General features: G+C 36.6%; 1 protein-coding gene across 3 annotated transcripts in view; it reads left to right on the top strand.

Moving 5' to 3' along the window:
• Nucleotides 1–21,624, top strand: part of LNX1 (ligand of numb-protein X 1) — a 70,802-nt gene that overhangs the window by 15,045 nt on the left and 34,133 nt on the right. For all 3 annotated transcript variants that reach the window (XM_053458450.1, XM_053458449.1, XM_053458451.1), the window contains one exon: nt 21,349–21,590. In XM_053458450.1, coding sequence (XP_053314425.1) covers nt 21,349–21,590 — 242 coding nt within the window. The remainder of the gene's footprint in view (nt 1–21,348; nt 21,591–21,624) is intronic.

Below are 21,624 nucleotides of genomic sequence, written 5' to 3'. Positions count from 1 at the left end.
GAAAGGAGGACTTTAAGGCCAGTTCTAAGGTGCACCGTATCCCCCAAGGTTTTTATAGGACAGTTCTTGTTTATCAGACACTCTTTCACGTAGCAGCCCTACTGTCCGACATTTGAAGGCAGTGGGGAACAAGCTCTATTTGAAGAGATCCCCTGATCATATGCTAAAAAAAAACAAAAAAGACAACTATTGTTCATAAGTGTCCTAGTCCTTTATTTCTGTTGAGATACTCTTCCATCGGCCAAAGATCACAAATGCTGCATCCATTTCAATAAAATGAACTTACTGTAATTAATGGTACAGAGATCAATAAGTATTAGAACTGAAATTGCCTTTGGTGCCCAACATCCCAGTAACAGGCAGCTTTCAAGTGATTAATAATGTAATAGACCCCACGGTTTGTGTTACTTAGCGATTGTATTCTTTATAGAGGAACTGGCAGGCTCTTCTTGAGTTCTTTCCAAGTTTCTATCATCCACCTGCTTTATTGTCTCTAAGGAAAGTAACATAATCATCATTTTTGCTCCAAGTAGTCTTTGTGCTTACTGGTACAATTTCTTGCTCATTTAACTCTTTCCTGTGCAAGTAGAATGAGCTTGACAGTGCTCTAAATACCACATATACAGTACTGGACAGATGATCTAGACAAGTGTGAACAAAATCCAATAAAGTAAGAATGCTTCCCAAAATAGACATGTTAATAGTGTATTTCGTATCAAAATGCAAAGTGTGGGAACAGAAGAAAAATCAATGTAAATCAAAGCAATATTTGGTATGACCACCCTTTTCCTTCAAAACGGCATCAATTCTTCTAGGTAAAATTGCACAAAGCCAGGGATTTTGTAAGTATACAGTTAGGTGCTAATGATCGTCAAATTAATATGTAACTTGAAACACAATCATAAACAGAAACAGCTGTGTAGGAGGAATACAACTGGGTGAGGAACAGCCACATTTACTAACAAGGTGAGGTTTCTAAAGACAATGTCAAAAGTCATACACCATGACAAGACTGAACACAGCAACAAGACACAAGGTATTTATACTACATCAGCAAAGTCTCTCTCACGCAGACATTTTAATGCAGACATATGTTCTGTCCAAGCTCTTTTGAAGAAGCACAAAGAAACAGGCAATGTTGAGGACCTTAGACACAGTGGTCAGCCAAGGAAAGCCAAAAAGCTATACCTGCAACATCAAAACAAGTCCAAGTGACTCAACTATTCACATAAATACAGGAACTGGGGTACAGACGCTCTGGACTGATGAGTCAAAATTTTAAATATTTGGCTGGAGGAGAAGGCTGCTTATCTGCTGAAGGGGCTGCATTTTTACTAATGGAGTTGGAGATTTGGTCAGAATTAATGGTCTCCTCAATGCTGGGAAGTACAGGCAGATACTTATGTATCATGCAAACAATTAGGGAGGCATCTGATTGCCTTTAAATATATTCTGCAGGATGGCAACAACCCCAAAAATACAGCCAAAGTCATTAAAATCTATATGCAGCATAAAAAAGAATAAGGCGTTCCGGAAGTGATGGTATTGACTCATTGAATCTGTGGTTACTTATCCAAGATGTTTGGAACAACCTACCTGCTGAGTTCCTTAAACAACTGTATACAAGTGTACCTAGAAGAATTGATGTACCTATTGTTTGACTGTTCTGCTCTTTGGGGTTCTGTTATTCTAATATTGTCAGGATAGTAACCATGCTATTTATATAACACATTAAAATCCATGCTGTATTGAACAATCTACACACTCTGACAAAGTTTAAAAATAATTTCCAAAGGCAAGAACGAAAACACTAAGCAGGTTTAAACCTTACAATCGAATGAGTAAGAAATCCATTGCATCTGTAAATGAAATATTGTATTTCACAAAACCAGAATAGTGCCAGATTCCTTGGCGTTCATTAGTCATGCCCATCAGAAATACAGATTGTCAGGCTATTTAACATGGAAATCATTTTATCTAGATTACCCAACAAAATTCCCTTGAACATCCTATTAATAGCTCCCTCCTGAAAAACCCTTCTTCATGCTTGAAAGAACTTAATGTATTAATTTAAGGTACCGTGGAAGAAAAGATATGAGCAAATTACAGGACAAGATAAATTAGCAGTGATTCTAATAGAAAACCTTTGGCAAGGAATTGGAATTAGGAGCTCTGTCTGTTTTTAAATACAACCCACAGCATATTTAGTCCGTGTGTGACTCTGGAAACTAAAGGGCTACTCATTTTTGTTCCCTGGGGTATCCCATTTATGCATACATAAACTGTATGTATATAACACGTTAATGTTTTATATACAGTACATTCGGTTTATGTATGCATACATGTTTTCATTCGGGAAGATGGAGGCACTGTTGCATTCTGGGATATAGCACCTTCTCAGCATAGTGCAAGAGCATAGAGACAAGTATACGAAGCGCAAACCATTTTTCAAATGCTCATTAGGTAAAAGCAACACAATAAGCATGCCTAGGAACTTCCCAGGGAAGGCTGCCCAGAGCTCTCCCTCTTTTGGAGGAGTGGCTTTACAAGGGGGTGGGGCCAAACACCACTCCCCTGCACAGAAAAAGAGGAAAGAGACCCAGAGACCCGGGAAAGCAGCGCTCCTCCCTGAAACTCTGGGTCAAACCCATAGAATTCCCATGTATGAAAATAAGGTGACAATTATATCAATGGACTCTGTATAGCATAAATATTGAGATCTGTATCATGAATCTTTATTACAAAATGTGAAAATTTGTTTTGTTTTTCCAAGTCTCAAATAGGCAATGACAAAACATGCAAATCAAACAACATTTATGCAATGGTATTACGCATATTTAATCGTGTCTTGTGGTTACCAAGGGTTGAGGGACGCTGATATGCATGGACTAATTCCCACAAAGCCTACAAACACATCTTTTAAAATGGAAATGTTGATGAGACCTGCAGTGGAATGAGTCACGTACCGCATATTTTTGAGAACATTTTGTAAACCAGCAGGGCTGTGTGAAAACTGATCCTTGGTGTGCAAAATATACCAGGCTAAATACAAGTGACAGCAGATTACATTAAAGGTATATAGTCGCTATAGTGCTGAGGTTGATTTTAGCCTAAATGCCAAGACATAATAGTGCCACACTTCCAATTAATTAGCTGAGTATATATTTGGTTATATAGAACCATAATAGCATAGTAATGCATATTAAGTTATTTATGAGCTTTCAAAGCAGTGGTTTAGCATTTTTTTAGCTATATAATAAATTGACTTACTGTGCTTTGTTTGCAGAAGGGGGGCCAATTAATAAATTTGCAAGATACATTATTATAGGTGTTCCAATATGTTAATCAAGTCACTGACTGATCAAAAGTGAACATCAACCAATAGATACTCAAGAAACTGTGCTCACATCTGAGAAATGTTCCAGATTTCTTTTAGTTTATCATTTTTCTCAATATAATCCAGTCTGACAGTAATAGCTGTTGCTTTTCACATGTACCTGTTGTTTCTCCCTTGAGCATCTTGACATTTACAGCTGTCAGGACACAAGGATATAATGTTGTGAGTTAGAGCTTCTTGATACCATAAGAAGAAATAAGTGTTACAGAAGCTTTACGTGTGAAGTATTTCATGTCCTTAACAGGGATTGGTCTTGTGGCTTGTCCTGTAACTAAGGTTTTAATGCTGGAGTTGATTCAAATCATCTTTTTTATACAGGCTGCTGTGTTTTCTCATTCTTCTAAATGTATATGTAGTTGCTGAGGCTAATGCAAAGTGTAGTCCACGGTATCTGGGGCAGAAATAAGCAGCCTCTAGCACAGCTTCTATGATCTATGGGTGGCCATAACCATTGTTACGTTTAATATCCGATTCACAATGTCTAGCATTCCAGCAGTCGTGGACTATATATTCCATCATGTTCTATACAAGCTATTATATTGTCCAAGGTTCCTAGTACTGAGCCTCTTATTTGCCCAGTTGGGGGTGGAGTGTGACTCCATACCCAACTGGCTATCCACTAAAACCCCAGAAGGTGTATGTATATTTTGTTCTCAAATTTTCATCAAGATTCTTATATAAAATGTCTGGTTCTCCAGGTCTGTTTTTTAATTAATGTGACAATGTCAATACCCAATCCATCCTACACAATCCAGGCGATGTATCCCTCAAGAGATAAATATAACAACCAAGAAACATAAGAAAATGTACTTTTTACATGTTCATGGCTTAAGAAGGGTAAAAAAACCCTAATAAAAACAAAATGATGCACATGATAGATTTACTACAAATTGACAAAGTTCCTTCTACAGGATATGAAGTTCCTGTAGGTTCTGATCCTTTTTTGTGTTTCACGTGCACAATTATCACATACATAAAGAATCTCATGTTAGTGTTTCCTATTCCAGGTCCTTTCTCCCATTGGCCGGTTCTCTCATTAAAGACTTTATTGTGATAAGCAGCCTACCCACCCATCCGTTCTTTAGACTTCAAACAAGGTTACCTGATATTACCTTACGATGACCTCATTTGTTGGAGCATTAAAAAAAAGGACTTAGCAGAAACAATACAATTGTTCATATATTACAAATATGTTCAAAAGCTATACAAAGTTCCTTCCCTATTCTTACATGAAGACCTATTACACAATCTTTTCTTCTGTGTCATGATGGGTGCCTATACTGAGATAATTATTAATATTTATTTATTGATTTACATGGCGCCATAAAATTCCACGACGCTGAAACAGAATGTGTTATTGTAATAAATGAATACATACTTTTAGTAGCAGACCAGGCTGGTTCAACAGCTTGAACAACTCAAGCTGATTATTAGAACTGAATTTGACAAAACAAATGTTGAAGATTTTTTTTAAGGGTAAACAGATTGGTAGTCTGTAGCATGTGGAACGTAAAGTAAAAACAGACCAGTAAAGGGTCTGAACTTCCACACCAAACAAATGGGAAGCCTAATAAATGCCACCTTTACAGAGCCCTTTGTAATATTATACCCTCTGCTGTTAACAATATACCCTGAGAAGTGTTCAGGATTAAATTCAGCTACTGTTCACGGAGAATGAGGTCAAGCAATTCTTATGCTAAGAAAAGTTTAAAAAAAGAACTGCGTTTTTTTTTCTTTTGGGATCTCATTGTAACTAAAAATAACCTTCTTTCAGTGGGAGTTTGAAGGAATTACCACTTAACAAGTGTCATTTTAGCCTAACAAGTCATTCATTATAATGCACAGAGAAATGATTATATAGCTGTGTATCAGTCTCTCTCTCTCTCTCTCTCTCTCTCTCTCTATATATATATATATATATATATAAACTAAGTTTTGGATCACTTAGCTGTTTTCATTAAAAACAAGGTAATTTCTTGTTGTAACATTATTACAATGATAATGATTTATAATAATAAATTATCCTTTTAAATTTAAACTTGGATTAGCAATAACAAAGTGCCATTGGAAAACATGAGTGATGGGAGTAAAAAAAAGCTCCATTAAAAACCAGCCATTTCCAGCTGCTATAGTCATGTACAACATTAACAGCATCTACACTGTATTTCTGGTCCATTTCATGTTCTTTTAATGGACAAAATCTGCAGTTATTTCAAAAACGAGGACATTTCTACATGACCCCAAATTTTTAAACAGTATATATATATATATATATATATATATATATATATATATATATATATATGAACCTGGAATGTAGTAATGAATATGTTGAATTTAAGACCCTGCTAAAAAATTGCATGCTTTTAAATTCACCTCCAAATTCACTTCCAAATGAGACCAAATATCTGTAAAGTGGATCTTGTATCATTACATATTTGATTATATGGTTAAGGAAATTATAATGACAATAATATTTACACAGGGAGAGTTGAGGCAGTTGCCTCTTCTTGTTCTTCTGTCTTCGCTTGTCCCCAGTATCAGCTCTGTTAACCTGGCCCCAGGAGCACTTCTGCTGCAGAAATCCTCCAAGAAGCTAGAATAATGCAGACACATTTGTGGAGAAAGAGAGGTGCGGCAAGGCTTCTTTTTCTCCATCAATCTGTCTGTAATATTCTGGTTCTTTCGTGGAAGAGCTCCGGAGGACCTTGTTAATGGAGCTGATACCAGGGAGAAACAAATGAGGCAAGAAGTGGAGCTACGGAAAAGTAGACTGGAACAGGGAACAAGTTGGCAGAAAATGTAAGTAGACATTGAGAAAGTGTGAGGGAGAGAGTGTGAGAGAGAGTGTGAGAGCAATGAAATGCAATGTCGCTAGTGGTCCCTCCTGCTTTTCAGACATTCGTGCAAATTAATGAAATAGCCAAATTTAGTTAAAATTACATTTTGTATGAATCTGTATGCGCAAACCATTCAGATTATTTCCGTCATCTTGTATGATATTTTTGAATTACTCAGTCATAAAAGTAAATTATTTTATATACTGTCTAGATATAACACACTGTGTGTAGCGACAATATATTGTCAGATGGATAGAAACGTGTAAACCACAATACAGTCAGGTCTGTCTAGATTTGATGAAGAATAACAATGTATTTTTATGTGTGTATCTAGGACATGTGCTCAGGTACCATCATCAAAATTAAAGGAGCTCTGGTCATATCACATGTAATTTATCATTAGGATTATTTTGAATATGTGAATTTTGAATGTATGGTTTGAGTGTAATAAAAGTTCAGAGACTATAATGTGCGTGAGTAGTATGAAGGAATTAAATATCAGATTGATAAAAATAAGGGAAAGTCTTTTTTTCTCCAAAGATAGAAAATAAGGAAATGATCCTGTTGAATTAACGTCCAAAGTACCCTTTCCAGCTGTTTGCCTTTTTAATCTCAATAGTTTAGGAAATTATCTAGTAATATTCCGGACTAGGATGTTTTGCCAATTTGATGTGAATACTCCGCCACGCAAGGCTGGGCAAACACCAAAGGCCCAATCATAACGCCCAGCGTGACAATTCCATGACAAGGCTTTTAAATGTATAGAGATGTTTAAGCTCTATAATAATCGTGTAGTTTTCCTTTCAAAATAAAAAATAATGACGTGAAATACAAAAAATTGACCGTGATTGTTGAAGAAAAGGGAATTATGAATGTTCAAATTTTTTGAAAAGCAATAATATAATACATCACTGAATTGTGTTGTTTAGTCTGTCTTATGTGGCTGAAAACATCCTGTCTTAAATCTTCCATTTTAAACAGTTGTTTTAAAACTGCAAAGGAAGGAATTTCCTACTGTAGCTGTAAGAATATTGCATTTCCAAAAGCTGGTCATTTAGACATCTGTATAGGAATGTGACTGTTGCAGTAATATTTACAGAACACAAGCTGGATTTGTTTTCCATATGTCTGGACTCAGTCTGTCAGCACATCTAATACAACTATTAGTTGCAACACGTGCGACACAAGTGTGCGAGTCCCAGCGGACCTCTTAATGTTTACTATCAATGGCCCAAGGTCACTTGTGTCTTCAAACATGGAGTGCGTGTGGTTCATTTAGTTTATATTAATATAGCACAATGTCTTAAGAGTCCTAAAATTAAATTCTAAAAAGAAATTACAAAAATAATGTTATAAAAAATACAACTGAAGGCTTTTTATGAAGGGTTAGGGGTATGGAACAGGTGGCACCTTAGGTATTGTGGAAGATCATCACCATAAAGTAGAAGATGTTTGGGGAGCTACTTCATTTTGTGTACAGAAAGGCAAAACAGGACAACAGTACTGTAATGAGTAAGACCACACTGTCCATACATTACGTTGAGTCACCTAGTAACTATTACAATAGCACTGACCTCTCTCTGATATAATGTGAAGGTACAGGAGACACGCAAATTGCCAAATGTCATGATTTTACTTGGTGTTATTGCGGGGATTAAATATCATCTTTCACTTTTTTGAAGATGGATATAAAAGCAGTTGTGATGCCTTAAAGGAATAATAATTTAACAGAAACAGACTGGAACCTTTTAGGCAAACTCATTGAGAATGTATCAATGATATAGTAAGTCATAAAGTCCTCCTCACTGTAACAGATCTCTTCGGACTCCATCTGTCTCATGCTTCTTGTATTACAGTACATTATTTTGCATAACTCCTGATTCACTAACAGCATAATTTACCAAGATATATATATATATATATATATATTTATTGTGTGTGTGCATATATATATATATATATATGTGTGTGAGTGTGTGTTTCTAGCATTTAATTTGGTATTTGCCATTGTATGTTTTTGTTACTATTATTATAATTAATACTCTTGATAGTGGTTCTTAATTGTTTCATGAAAACATTTTAAAACCAAGTACGTATCCAGGTGATTTTTTTACCCTCCGTTATTCCAGGTCACAAGACAAGGACAACAGCAGACAACATGGGAGTAGCATATGATTGCTAGATGCTCAGAATTATGGGAGGATACAGGATTTTTTTCCAGAAGAAGGCAAATTCAGGTTGTTATATTAGAAACTTGCTTGGTGCATGGCTTTCAAGGGAAAATAATATGCTGCACCATAACCATTAGAGACCATTGCATGAGACCATGAGAGACTCTCAATATAATGTCAAGAAAAATTAAGAGAACAATTCTGGAGAAAAATCATGGGTGGGATAATGAACACATTGATGGCCACTGTTGCACGTACAGTGGGACGTGAAGCCTCTTATATGCAATGCACGTGACATTGAATGAATGAGAATGAGCATGTCAGTTATGCTTGAATGCATGCACTAATATACCTGTATTCAAATATTGCTTCATTTATTTACTATGTCACATTTATGCCATCACTATCCCCTTCTGTAAAACTGCATAGAGGAGACGTTATGATGATGGCAAATGGATTCTTTCAATATCACGGGTGATAGGAAGCTATTAATCAGAGATAGGTTGTTGAGCTCTCCACGGTTGGATTGCATCTTCCCGTCTATACCTCAGAATGTTTGGAAACTTCCATTGGTGTGTTCTGACCCAGGCCAACTAGGTGTAGACTAGGCGTAGAGTGGGTCCAGTCCATGTATCTCATAACATGGGTGACCAGACTCCCCAGTACACTCCTTACTTATTTGGCCTGTTGGGGAGGTGAGGAAGCTCCCTTGTAATTGGCCCATTTACATGATTAAGGTGTGTGCCTTGCCGATACTGCCTTCGGGATATGTGGTGTACACGTCGTGCTCACTTAGGAGGTAGAGCGCTGGGATGTGATGTCATATCCTAGCGCTCAGCAGAGATGATACAGAGCAAAAACTACATTGGCTGAACTGCGACCACATTTGAAATGAAGGTTTGACAAGGCTGTACATAGCCCGGAAACATATGCAGAGTTCTTTGGTTTAAAATCACCCCCTTTACCCAGGGGAACGTTAACACTAGTTGTAAATTCCTCCAGAGGTTTATGATAAACATACATTATGCTGTTTTCATTAGTTTCACTGTTTATGTCTTTTACCACTGATTCCCCGGAGAGCTCTGAAAGAGATGTATGGGAGGTGATAACTGGGCAGTCACCAGTTATAATTCTACTTGGGTGAATGACCTCAAACACTAAAAAAAGTTAAGAATATCTTTAACTGAGAACCAGGTCAGGAAAACATTTGTCTTTTAATTGTATCTATTCATTTCGTGGAAGGCTTGACTTTCGCAAACAGTGATGTTAAATTCTACATATTCTGCACAGAGTTTCAGTAAGAAAAATAGGTCATTTCATTAGGTAACTGCTGCTGTCAGCATCCAGTTAGTAAATTGGGTTCGGTTTATGAGTGCAACCAGAGAGAAACATCTTAAGCATTGCCACGTGTCCAATAGCAGGGTTATGGTGCTTATGGCCGACATGGTTCATATGTTGGACCTGTGATGTCAGGAGTGGGACTAGCATGAACCCAATTTCACTGAGCTCTAATAATTAAACAAGAGAAAAATTAAACTAGAAAGGGGGATTTTTTCCATGTTTTTTTAATGTTGTAGACTGTACATAACACTACATAAATAGTATTTAAGTCTTATGGACAATTGGTTTATGGATGATAACCATGACCATTATGTATTTTTTATTGGTCACTTCTTCTTGTGCTTATGAAAATGATTACTTAAACCTTGCTTATATTAAAAAATAAGGTTTCAACAATCATTCTTTTAAGAGGTCTACTTACCTGCCAACGCCTTTTCTTCCTTCTTCAGTTTAGGTCTCCCACCTGTGTCCATACTGTATTGTTTAAACCTTAATAAATGTAAATTTGACCTAATCATTTGCTGAAAAAACTTGGCAAACAATAATCGTAACTACATCATTGTGAATGACTTTCTATGTATGTCTTCGTTGTCCAGTTTTTGGTGTTTATGTCTTATTTGATGGCAGATAAGAACCATTTGTCCCATCAAGTCTGTCTGTGTCTGCCGATTTCTGCCATTAAGACGTAACTCTTACATGGTCATTGGTCATAGATTCAGGATAGCCTTATCTCATGCATGTTTAAATCCCCTCTTTGTATTAACTTCTTAGTCTTAAAGAAGACGTGCCTCTCTGTATTTCTGTTTATTGCTAATCCAGTACTCTAAGCCTATGTTCATCTGTATTTCAACATCAGAATGAAAGACTTCATATGTTATACCGACCTCTCTGATCACCCAGGACTGGGAGGTCACTAAGGTCAAAAGCCTGTTTTAGTAAATCCAGACATCTAGGAGGCTTGTTTTTACTGGGATCTATACAAGGCACATAGACTCCCCTTACTGTGTGAAATATGTATCTAGAAGCCCTTGTACAGTTTATTTTTCAAGCTGCATCGGCCAGTGAGCTTTAAAGGCAGAAGTCACCAAAGTTTTAATATAACAAAACTGTGCATAACTCTATCGAAGCAGAATTTTTTTTTATGTCTTATTTCGTTTCATGCAGGATTATACACTCTATGTTCTATATCTAAATAAACATCTGTGGCCATTACCACCAACGCCTGTTTGTCACTACCGTCTTGCAATAGTCTCATTATGTGGAGTTCCTAAGCTCATCCTAATATCCCAAGGTCATGTTTTCCATTCTTTGTCTCATGTGCATTTTCCAGCGTGGATGAACCTACATGTAGAAATCCTTACTGGCAGTCTACAACAGTTCCCATTTATTCATCCTCGGAATTTAATGAAAATATTTTCTGTCTGGGGCCTCTGCATATGTTTATTTTTATACTCTTTCTGCTGAACAGTATAAACATAAAGTCAGAATTAAATTACATTTTAGTCTATGCCAGTATCCCTTTACAGGCTTATGAACAGCTCTTTAACCCATAACCCTACAACACTCCACATTTTCATGTTAGAACCGTGGTTTTAATATTGTGAATATTATTCCTAATATTGCCATTTATTTGCACATGCAATTAGTAAGAAACATTGGCTACTAACAAATTAAAAACAATTAAAGTGTGCTAAATGGCATTATCAGAATAAGGATTTTTTTGTGTTATACATACAAAATTCAGATACACCAGTTGTTATGCTTGGGGATTTGACCCAGAGTCTCCGGGTGAAGTGCTGCCTCCCCAGATCTCCAGGTCACTCTGCTCTTCCTCCAGGATGGAGATCCATGCCCATTCCCTGCCCACTTCCCTTTCCATGGCCAAAGAATCTTGAGCTAGCCCTGCCCTTATGCACAGCTAGCCCTGCCCTTATGCACAGCTAGCCCTGCCCTTATGCACAGCTAGCCCTCACCCGGGGAAGTTCACAGGTATGCCAGTGGTAGTTTTCTTTCTGTGTTAAGCAAGCAAATCCTTGTCCAAGTCAATGGAAGCTTATCTGATTAAGATAAACTGAGGAAAATAATGTAAATCATCAAGATTTTACAGTCCACAGTAATGCCAGACATAAAATAACAGTGATTTCTGTCTCCCTACTGGTATTATGTAGTTTTTGGTGTCCCTTCATACTGTATAGTGAATTCAGCCAGTTGAAATGTTCAGATTACTGTTGTGGAAATTACAAGCTGTAGTCCCATCTTTAGGTAAGAATATCCCTCAAGATTGTAAGCTTGCGAGCAGGGCTCTCTCCACCTAATGTATCGGTTTGCCTTAGTCTGTCAATTCTCGCCTTGTCATATCCCTTGAATACATGTATTGTATTAAGTGCTGTGTAAATTGTTCGCAGTATATAAATAAAAGATAATAATAATAAACATACAATCAATGGTTATTTGCTATTAGACAAGCTCACCTCTTTGAAATGTCTTGAAATATCAGAATGTTCATGCTGGTCCACCTGACTTGCAGACCTTGAATTAAATACGTAAAGCACTGGATGATTATCTGTACAGTGAGACTTGAAGTGTACGGGAGGGATAGGTATTATACTCTTCTCAGGTCTAGGTGGATGACATTGTGTGTGCCCCCCCAGAATGGCAAATCATATATGTGTTGTTATAGATTAGGTTTAACTACCTTTGCGTATCGTTGAAAGATGCTTATTATACCTTTGCTGCTTGCTATTCTTGGAACGTCAGATGTCCTGATTTCTTTAGTGATAACTTTGTTAACCGAAAAAATGCTCAGAATAGAGAATTAAAAAGATTCTCAGATCTCCTGCAGATGGTAAAATCATCTCTCCCTGCTATATGTAGTTTATATAAATTAGAGTGATGTTTTGGTTTTATTATATGTAGTATGGAAAGCAGTTAAGGTTTAACAAGACATCCATCTTCAATGGAGGCTCATAAAATTAAGTACTTTTACATAACCAAAATGCATAATATCTTCATTTAGAACTGCCGCTGCCAAACCCCTGGGTCATGCATACTGCTGGGAGGAAAGCCGCGTTCCCTCAGTCCCAGCACGCCGAGTCTGAGCTCCAGGATATGATGTCATTTCCTGACGCTCAGATGTAGGCAGCGTGTGAGGGCCACAAAGGAGCAGAAGTGCTGTCACGCTTGAGTGGCTGGTGGACAATAAAGATAGGGGGAGTGGTGTGTGTGTTTTTGTGTGTTTGTTAGGGTGTGTGTTTAAGTAAGTATGTAAAGGTGTGTGTGATTAAGTATTTTAGTGTGTGTGTGTGAAATATGTATGTGTCTGTGTTTTGTATATTATTGTTGGTGTAAGTATGTAAGTGTGTGTGTTTAAGTATGTTAGAATGGGTATAAGTCTCGCAGGGGGAGCCTGGCATTTTTAGTTATGCCACTGTACATTGCCTATATTTATATGCAGGATACAACATTACGCCACGTACCTAAATCTATGGGGCAAACAATGAAAATATGTGGGCTGAACTTTTTAAGTTTATTGATCTTATAAGCCCTGCATCCAGTAATCATTTGCATTCCCATCATGATGGATCCACGTGTTTCCTAGACTTTCTCTTTTAGTTTGTGGATTTTTTTGTCATATAGAAGTTGATAGAATTTATAATATAAGCACCACAGTTAAGCATTTTGCGATATATATCACATACAGTATTCCTTGCAGCAAGGTAACATGAAGGTCTGTTACAATGTTTTTAAAAAGACAGACAGGCACAAATATCTTTATTACAAAAATGGTGTCTTTAAACCTATGATTTATATGATTGCTCCATGATCTGAAAAAAATGGTGCATGTTTTACATAAAGCTTGCAGAGAAAAAAAATGTGTAATCCTAGAAGCCACATGAAATGTTTTCATGCCTGATTATATTTCAAGTAGACACGAGAGATTATGAGCAGATCAAAATATGTGTGGATAGTCTGTTTGCGTTTTTGAAACATATTTTTTAAACTATGGAAAGATCCATACATGGACCGGTTTCAAATACCATTCCTCGCTCCTGGTGAAATTGTAACATATATCTTAAGTGGACTGAGTGTCACTAAATAAAGACACGGGCTACCTAAGATCATTCATGGCCAACTTCCAAGGCAGTGTCATCAGTAATCGTGTGAACATGTGATCTGTATTTCATCATCTTAGTGATCTTGTGCAGATATCCCGGCTTGAAACTAAGGGGACAATTCCAAAAAAGAAAAAAACTTGCAATGATTTACTGAAGAATGGTCTCTAACATTTGGAAAGAAAGCAGATGCCTTGAATTCCGCAAGAGCACTGGACTCTACCCCCCAGACACAGCTAACAAGACCAAAACAAATGGTTGGGAAAATTTGGAGCCAAGGATGACCACTTATTTCCCGAATGTATCCAGGATTTGAAATGGCCTTCATGAGAAACAAATGGCAAATTTTCTATAGGAGAAACACATCTGTGCCTGAGAAAACCTTGATTTTTTTTGGCTGTTAAAGGGCTGCTAACCATTGTTTTAATATCACTCATAACATGCATAGCGATCATGGCTTTTCAGTGTAGCACATTCTTTTACATTTAGGCCTTCCACAGAAAATTGTGAACATGAAAACCATGTAGAAATAAAGCCAATCTTTGTTGGCTCCTTAATCAAGAGGCCATCGGAAGACGAGGTGTGCTAACCACACACATTATGACATTTGTGCAATTGGATGCTGAAGCAATAAAAAAAACCTGCTCCCCAATTTCCTCTGCTTACCTTCTCCAATACACTGCTCTCAAACACAAACTTCTTTCATGACCATTTTGTTTAAGCCAACAGGTCCATCAAGACTTGTAGTCTTACTGAGAATTTAAGCAAGATACTCCAGGTTGATGTCACAGTTAATTTTTGTTACAGGCCTGCAATAGGTACAGGATCTCAATGATCTAATCTTAGTAGTGTGAAAAATGTAAAAAAAATATTCTTAAGTAATGCACAAAAACTAACATGACCTGTTCAGTGATGTATTTCTGAGGGGTATTACCATAGGCCTGACCTGCAACAATGCTCTCGGCCTCCTCGGCATATCCTGTTTAGGTAGAGATATGATGTACTATACCAACATTTTTCCTTAGAAGGTTGTGTTGCACAATAAAATATGAAGGTCGTTACCAACTATAGTGCAGCAGTGTAAATGGGTCAGTTACAAGCCAGTTGAGCCGTGGCCCACCAAGGAACCTGATCATCCAGTAATCCATTTGCACCTGATAAAGCAGGAGCCCTAGGTCTAGCCAGCCTAGCCCGAAATATATCACTGGACCTGGTACCGATTGCTTTATAAAATCATCACTGTGTTTAAGGACAACCCATTTGGTGGGACTCATAAGGATGGGTGTCAAAAATGTTAAACTGTCTGTATATTCAAAACCATTATGTATTTTTTTTCCGTTTGTATCCCAATTTTGATGTGAGTTAAACATTTATATTTGATTTGTGATACTAATAATATAAAGGTAGATGGATAAATCTGTATATCTTGATTGAAACATGTAAACATTCTTGCCCTTTTTTTATTTTTTATTACATCAGTTTATATATATATATAAAACCATACAGAAAAGGAATCAAACTCTAAAAAGCATATACTGTACAAGTATATTGTTTGAATATATAATAATATATTGGTTACCATGGACCTGAATCTTATTTTATGTATAACATAATGGTACTGTGCTACATAATATGATGCTAGAATTTTTTTTTACTAATAACCTTTCCCGTATACTCATTACATGATGCTTTTCAAACACATTTTTAAATATACTTTATGTTTTTATCTATTTCTAATAATTGGAGTTTTTCCTAAGGAATAAGTCTTTTTTTATTTGTTTGCTAAACAGAAACAGCACTTCTCTTCTCTATGTGAGATCAGAGTTCCAGGCTGCTGGTGGCATTTGATAAATATGGAACATGTGTGGTCTTGAAGCCATATGTGTAGCTAGCGTGACAGTCTTGGCCATATTGTATGTGAGGTGTTAAAATGATTAGCAGATGGGAAGATATTGGGAAAATCATTCTCCCTGTTTTTTGGGGGTTTGAGAGATTATGAATTTCCATTTGGCATTGATTTTAACATTAGTGAACTTTCTATAAGCACGTGTAAATTTTCATTTGTATATATAACCTTTTTTGACACAGTAGAACTTATTTTAGAATTAATTCCACATAGTTTTACTTATTAGTATACCTTAAAGAAAAGGGCCAAACGCATCTATGTAGAACTGTGGAGAAGGACAAAAAAATGTAAGAAGCAGGAAGGGGTGTATCCTTAGAGATCCTCAGAGATTCGCATAAAGTGCTACTAATCTAGGCTTCAGGAGTCATTGCAATGTATGAGAATAAACTGCACCAAGTATAGTCTGTGTTTTCTTTTTTCTAGTAATTGTATATGTTGGTTTTTTTACCAATTTTTGTTAAGGTTATGAGATATTCAAACACTAATACTAAAAAGAGACAACAACCTTGTTATTAACAAATTATAGGAATACCCCATTCCCCATGTGATAAAGTAATGCTCCCACAATGACTGGTTATGTCACATTTAGCAGCAATGTCTGTCAGATGCTCTCTAATAGTGCTCACTCCTTCATGCTAAACTGCTTGTTGTAGGTATCTCGGTATCAGAACTCCATCTCTATGGGCTTCTGATACAAAGCAGAACTCATGGGTCCTTCAATAGAATTGTCCAGGTCCTGATACAGCCAACCATCCCAAAACCATGACACTGCCAACACCATGACTGAGATTAGGTAATTACAAGGCTACTAATCTAGAACACCATTTGTGTGCTTTTTGTCTAGAAGGATATACTTTTTCTTCTTAGAGAGCATTGGTTTTCCGTCTTGCTACTCTTCCTTGGATCCCATGATTGACCAGTATCTTTCAGATGGTGGATTCATAAACACTGACCTTAGCTGAAGTGGCATGTTGTGGCTTGTAAACCTTATATGCTGACAACTTTAATCTGATATCAAGGGCCATCATTTCCCACCATCCACCAAATGTTCTATTCCAAGTCATTGTGTAATATTTCACACAACTGTATAGTTAATATAAAACATGTAGGTATAATATCAGAGATGATTTTAAAACCTCCCATAGCCCTTGATAAATGCAGACAACTTTCAGTAGACAACCCTGTACATGGTACTCCTTTGTGAATTATATGATCTTCATATAATGAATGAAAAATAGAATCATAAGCGAGGGAGGCTTTTTTCACTAGTGACAGTAGTCAAACTCTTTAAATGTATTCTAATGTGCTTTTAAATGTCCCCATTTAATTTACTGAACATGTCCTTGTCATTGTTTTGCTTGGGAAGGAAATGATTTTCATCAAAAGATGACTGATTTTGTTTTGCATAAAGGGTGACAAGTACTGTAGAAAGTGGTTTGCTGCTGCTTCTTATTTAAACCTATGAATAATGCATGTTTATACAATGATAAATCATTTTTGATATATCTGTGTAATGTTTCTCATGCTTTTAATGTAACATTTCTAGGTATTTTGTTACTAAATGTATGTTTTGTTATATTGCCAATTTTCATGTACAGTCCCTATGTGGAAGGCGAACATTTTTTTTTTCTGTCCCATATAAACATAGAAGTAGGGATGGTTGTAAGTTTTAGGGGGCTCTAAACAAAAACAATTTGGAGCCCTTCTCTTTAATTTCTAAAAAAAAAAAAAAAAACTAATCATTTGATGTAAAATTATATATATATCCATCTCACCTCCATTCTCTGATGGGGTCCCATAGGTCAGTGGAGGCATTAACATGTACCATGGGCATTCTGTGAACCTCTATGGTTGGAGCATGTTGTGAAACATAATAGGATATATGCAGATTGATCACATTAGCTATAGGCTGAAGACTTGTTTGGTGTGGTAGTTAAAGCTTCTTGCTACGTACTTACCCCAGAAAAAGTTTGTGATATATTATCATGAACTTATGTCCATGAAGTAAGCTTGAGGCTCGTACAGGCATTCAAGACTCCAGAGGTCCTGTTTTTCCAGTTTAGTAGTATGAGCTAGAGGTATAAAAGGAAGATATCAAAGACAATGCTTATCTTTCTGCTGTTTCACCATTTAGATTACTGTTCCAAGTCCTTGGTTTGCCAAATCAATTGTGTCCCTGTGCCATAATTTGGTAGGTTTTATTTTGTTTAAATATGTAATCTGTTACCAGCTATCTCTGCCAGACAATTCTCCTAACAAGTACGCACCATGATGAGGTATCTTCCTGATGTTAGACAAGGACTTTTCATTTGCAAATTGACCCTCCAGCTGACAGAATGACTTGATGGTGACAAATGGACATGTGATCCGGCCACAAGCAATTTTATGGAGGGTTTAAGGAAAAGATGGATTGTCACTAATCAGTGATACAGTAACTGCAGCAGGACCTAAGGGGTTTATTGTTCAGTAAAAGTAACCATAGCTAAACAGGTAGATACAGATTATAGGTCTTGCAAGCAATATTTTTCAGGACCGTTTAGCTCCTGTATGAAAACTTCCAGTGATTATATGTGCCAAAGAAGGAATTACACAACTGGCAGTTCCTGAGATCATATATGAATCTGTAATAGTAAAATTGAAATAAACGACCTATAGTTTATTTTTTATTTATTTATTTGTTTTTTCTTACTCATGTGTCTCAAAGTTTGCATTGAAACAGTTATTTTTGTTTAAATGTAGTCACCATTGTATTCTGGCCTAGGCTGACTGATTTTAGTGTTCCCTTAAATACTACTTATATCTATTGGAACCAGACCCCCTTAATTTCATCCGCTTTACTGCATATGATAGCTGAATCTCCCTTTTACATTGTCGGTCTTTTATTGGGTACTTACAATGAAGTGGATCCAGTATTATTCCTACTGGCAGAGTCCATTTAACTATGCTTTGATATCCATTTACCACTGGGTATAATAGAGAAACTGACCCAATTCTAACCTTTTTTTAAGTAAATACAAGTCAGGATTTTTGTGTTTCATTACGAGACCACATAAGCTCTTCTCAGCGAAACACACAGTCGGATACTATTCCTTGGCAGAAAGCTATCCCACAAAAGATGCCTGATAACCAACTGTATCAATATAGACTTCAGTGACAGTGCTGAGTGCATGAGAAAAGAGTGTATTTGCAACTAAAGAAAATGCTCACTCAAATGTTGTCAAAGAAATGTATTCTGTGAAATGATTTCTTAGTTACAGATACACAGTCGCATACGTTCAGAAGAAAGGCTGTCAAGAGAAATTTGTGTTTAGAAGTAAGGGAGCTTTAAAGTATGTGGCAAATGCGGGATTTACGAAACCCATTTATTTTCCGACACAGCTTCATTTTTGATGTAAGAGCAGAGAGATCGCCTTTACGCAAACGCTACTGGAAGTGACTTGTCTCATTGACGTAGAGCCTCCAAATATTGCTCAACCATGCATCACCGGTGCGATAATTTCATGAGGATTTACAAGTAGCGTATTTGTTAAGTGTTTCATAGTAACAATTACATCAAAATCTGGTTCATGACAGTGGACTAACGTGTTGGCTGAATGGTATGGGGTTTTTTTTTGCAATACGTATTTCTTTGTGCTCTTTAAAAAATGTAGTTGTGTTTAGCGTCCTACATAACGGTTACATTACTGTACCTGCAAGGCCTTTAGGCCTTTGTGATATAACACCCAAGTGCTAACAAGTCAACCATCTTCCATCTTATACCATGGAGACCCCTTACGAAAAAATTACTGCAGTTTTTCTTAAGTAATACTGCAGTTTTTTGGACGTGAAAAAACTGCAATACTACACTTTTACTGCAGTATTACTGCACATTTACTGCAGTTTTACTGCATTTGTACTTCACTGTACTGCAGTTTTACTGCAGTTATTTTTGTAAGGAAGAACAAATGCAATAAAGCTGCGGTACATTGAAGTACAACTGTAGGTTTGCAGTATAAAAAAAATGCAGCAAATGTGCAGTACAGTGAAGTACAAATGCAGTAAAAGTGTAGTATTGCAGTTTTTTTATGTCCAAAAAACTGCAGTATTACTTCAGAAAAACTGCAGTAATTTTTTGTAAGGGACATATTGAAAGAACAGAAAACGTGCATATCGGCGACATATATCTCTCTTTACGGTATCATGCCTGTGCTTTAGCAGAGACTGCGTTTTTACTAGAATAGAGTCCCATGAAAATATATGGAAAGTGACTTGCTCCATACTCTTTTGGGGTTAACAGGAAATATTTACAGACACTCGGGTTTTATACATTGACATGGGGGGGGTAAGATGCTACTTGATTGTTATTATTGCTATTTTTCTAAATATTCTTCAACACATTAAAATCATATTTGCTAGAACTCATAGATATGTGGCCAGATTCTTACAACATTTTAAGGGGTTAAGAACAGGCAATGTGGGTGAGAATTGTTGGACTGGAAATGCAAAAGATCTTCTGAGAACCTCTGAGATTCTGGGGTAAGAATTCTACAGGCATATCTACAACGAGGTAGTCATTACAAATAAATAATTAAGAACCTTAAAGATGGATATATTCCATAGGTAAAGGGGACACCTTTGTTCCTGAAAGGAAATATGTTTTTTCTAATGCTTTTACTCCCGTGGATAGGCGCAACTGAGTTTGAAATGAAAAATAAATCCCAGTTGTGAATTTTATTGTCAGGCAGCTAAAATGGTGTGTCTGACGTGTTGAACGTGGTCTTGTCTTCAGTACGTTTGAAAAGAACAGCTTGCATTAAGCAAAGTACAAATAGTTATCCAGCAGCTGCGATACCTTGCAAAACAGGTCCTCAGTGGCAGACCTCTGCCATAAATCTGAAATGTGAAACAAATACGTTCTGAATTTAAGCATAATAGTTTGGGGCTTTGATAATTTGCAACTGCAGAACATGTGTTAGCTGTAAAAAGCTCCGTTTTCAATATAGATAATCAATCTTCTGAAAGCTACGGTCTCTGTTTATTATTAAAGATCTCTTAAAATGGCTAGTATTCCTTTTTATTTACTGATTGTGTATCAAACCAATAAGGAAGGTTGTAGGGCAACCTGGCTCCAGAACTAAATTGTTTCTAGTTACTTTATATATATATATATATATATATATATATATATATATATATATATATATATATATATATATATATACGCAATTAATTCTGTAATATTTCTGTTGGACTTTACATGATTTTTTTTTAGCATTGCAGACACTTACATTTAAAGTACAGATAAATTATTATTTGTTACTTACGTAGGATGATCGGGGAAAAACAAATGTTAACAACATATACAAATACCTGTATATAGTTTGCTGCTCTTGGAGCTGGAACATTTGTTGGCTGCCTGTGTACTTCTATCTTCTCTGTCTACAATTTACAGAATTCTCTATTAGTGGACTGTAATGAATGAAAATCTGTGATTCTAGGGTAAACAGGATAGATTATTCGCTATTTGTCATCAACACTGTGTGTGCTTTCGATTAAAATGTGCATTACATTAGTTAATCTGTGCCATATTTGCTTGTTCTAGGTGTAAAGGAGCTTCACATTATGGCCTAACCAAGGAACGTAAGAGGCGCTCTCAGGATGGGTCCCCGGATTGCAGCTCCTCACTGGATTTAACAGTCGCGGCTGTCTCTCCAGATCTGTCAGCAGCTGTATCCTTAGCAAACGATGAAGCGGGTCAAGACAACCCTGCTTTTAGTTCCCCCACAGGAGACAGCCATTTGAGAAGCGGATCAGAAGAACCCTGCCGAATTAACAGGAACAGAAGTAAGGCAATGTATATGGAATCACTATTGTTTTG

This window comes from Spea bombifrons, chromosome 1 (assembly GCF_027358695.1).
Source record: "Spea bombifrons isolate aSpeBom1 chromosome 1, aSpeBom1.2.pri, whole genome shotgun sequence".
NCBI lineage: Eukaryota > Metazoa > Chordata > Amphibia > Anura > Pelobatidae > Spea > Spea bombifrons.
The sequence above is the reverse complement of the archived record's forward strand: the minus strand, read 5'-3'. Positions and strand labels throughout refer to the sequence as shown.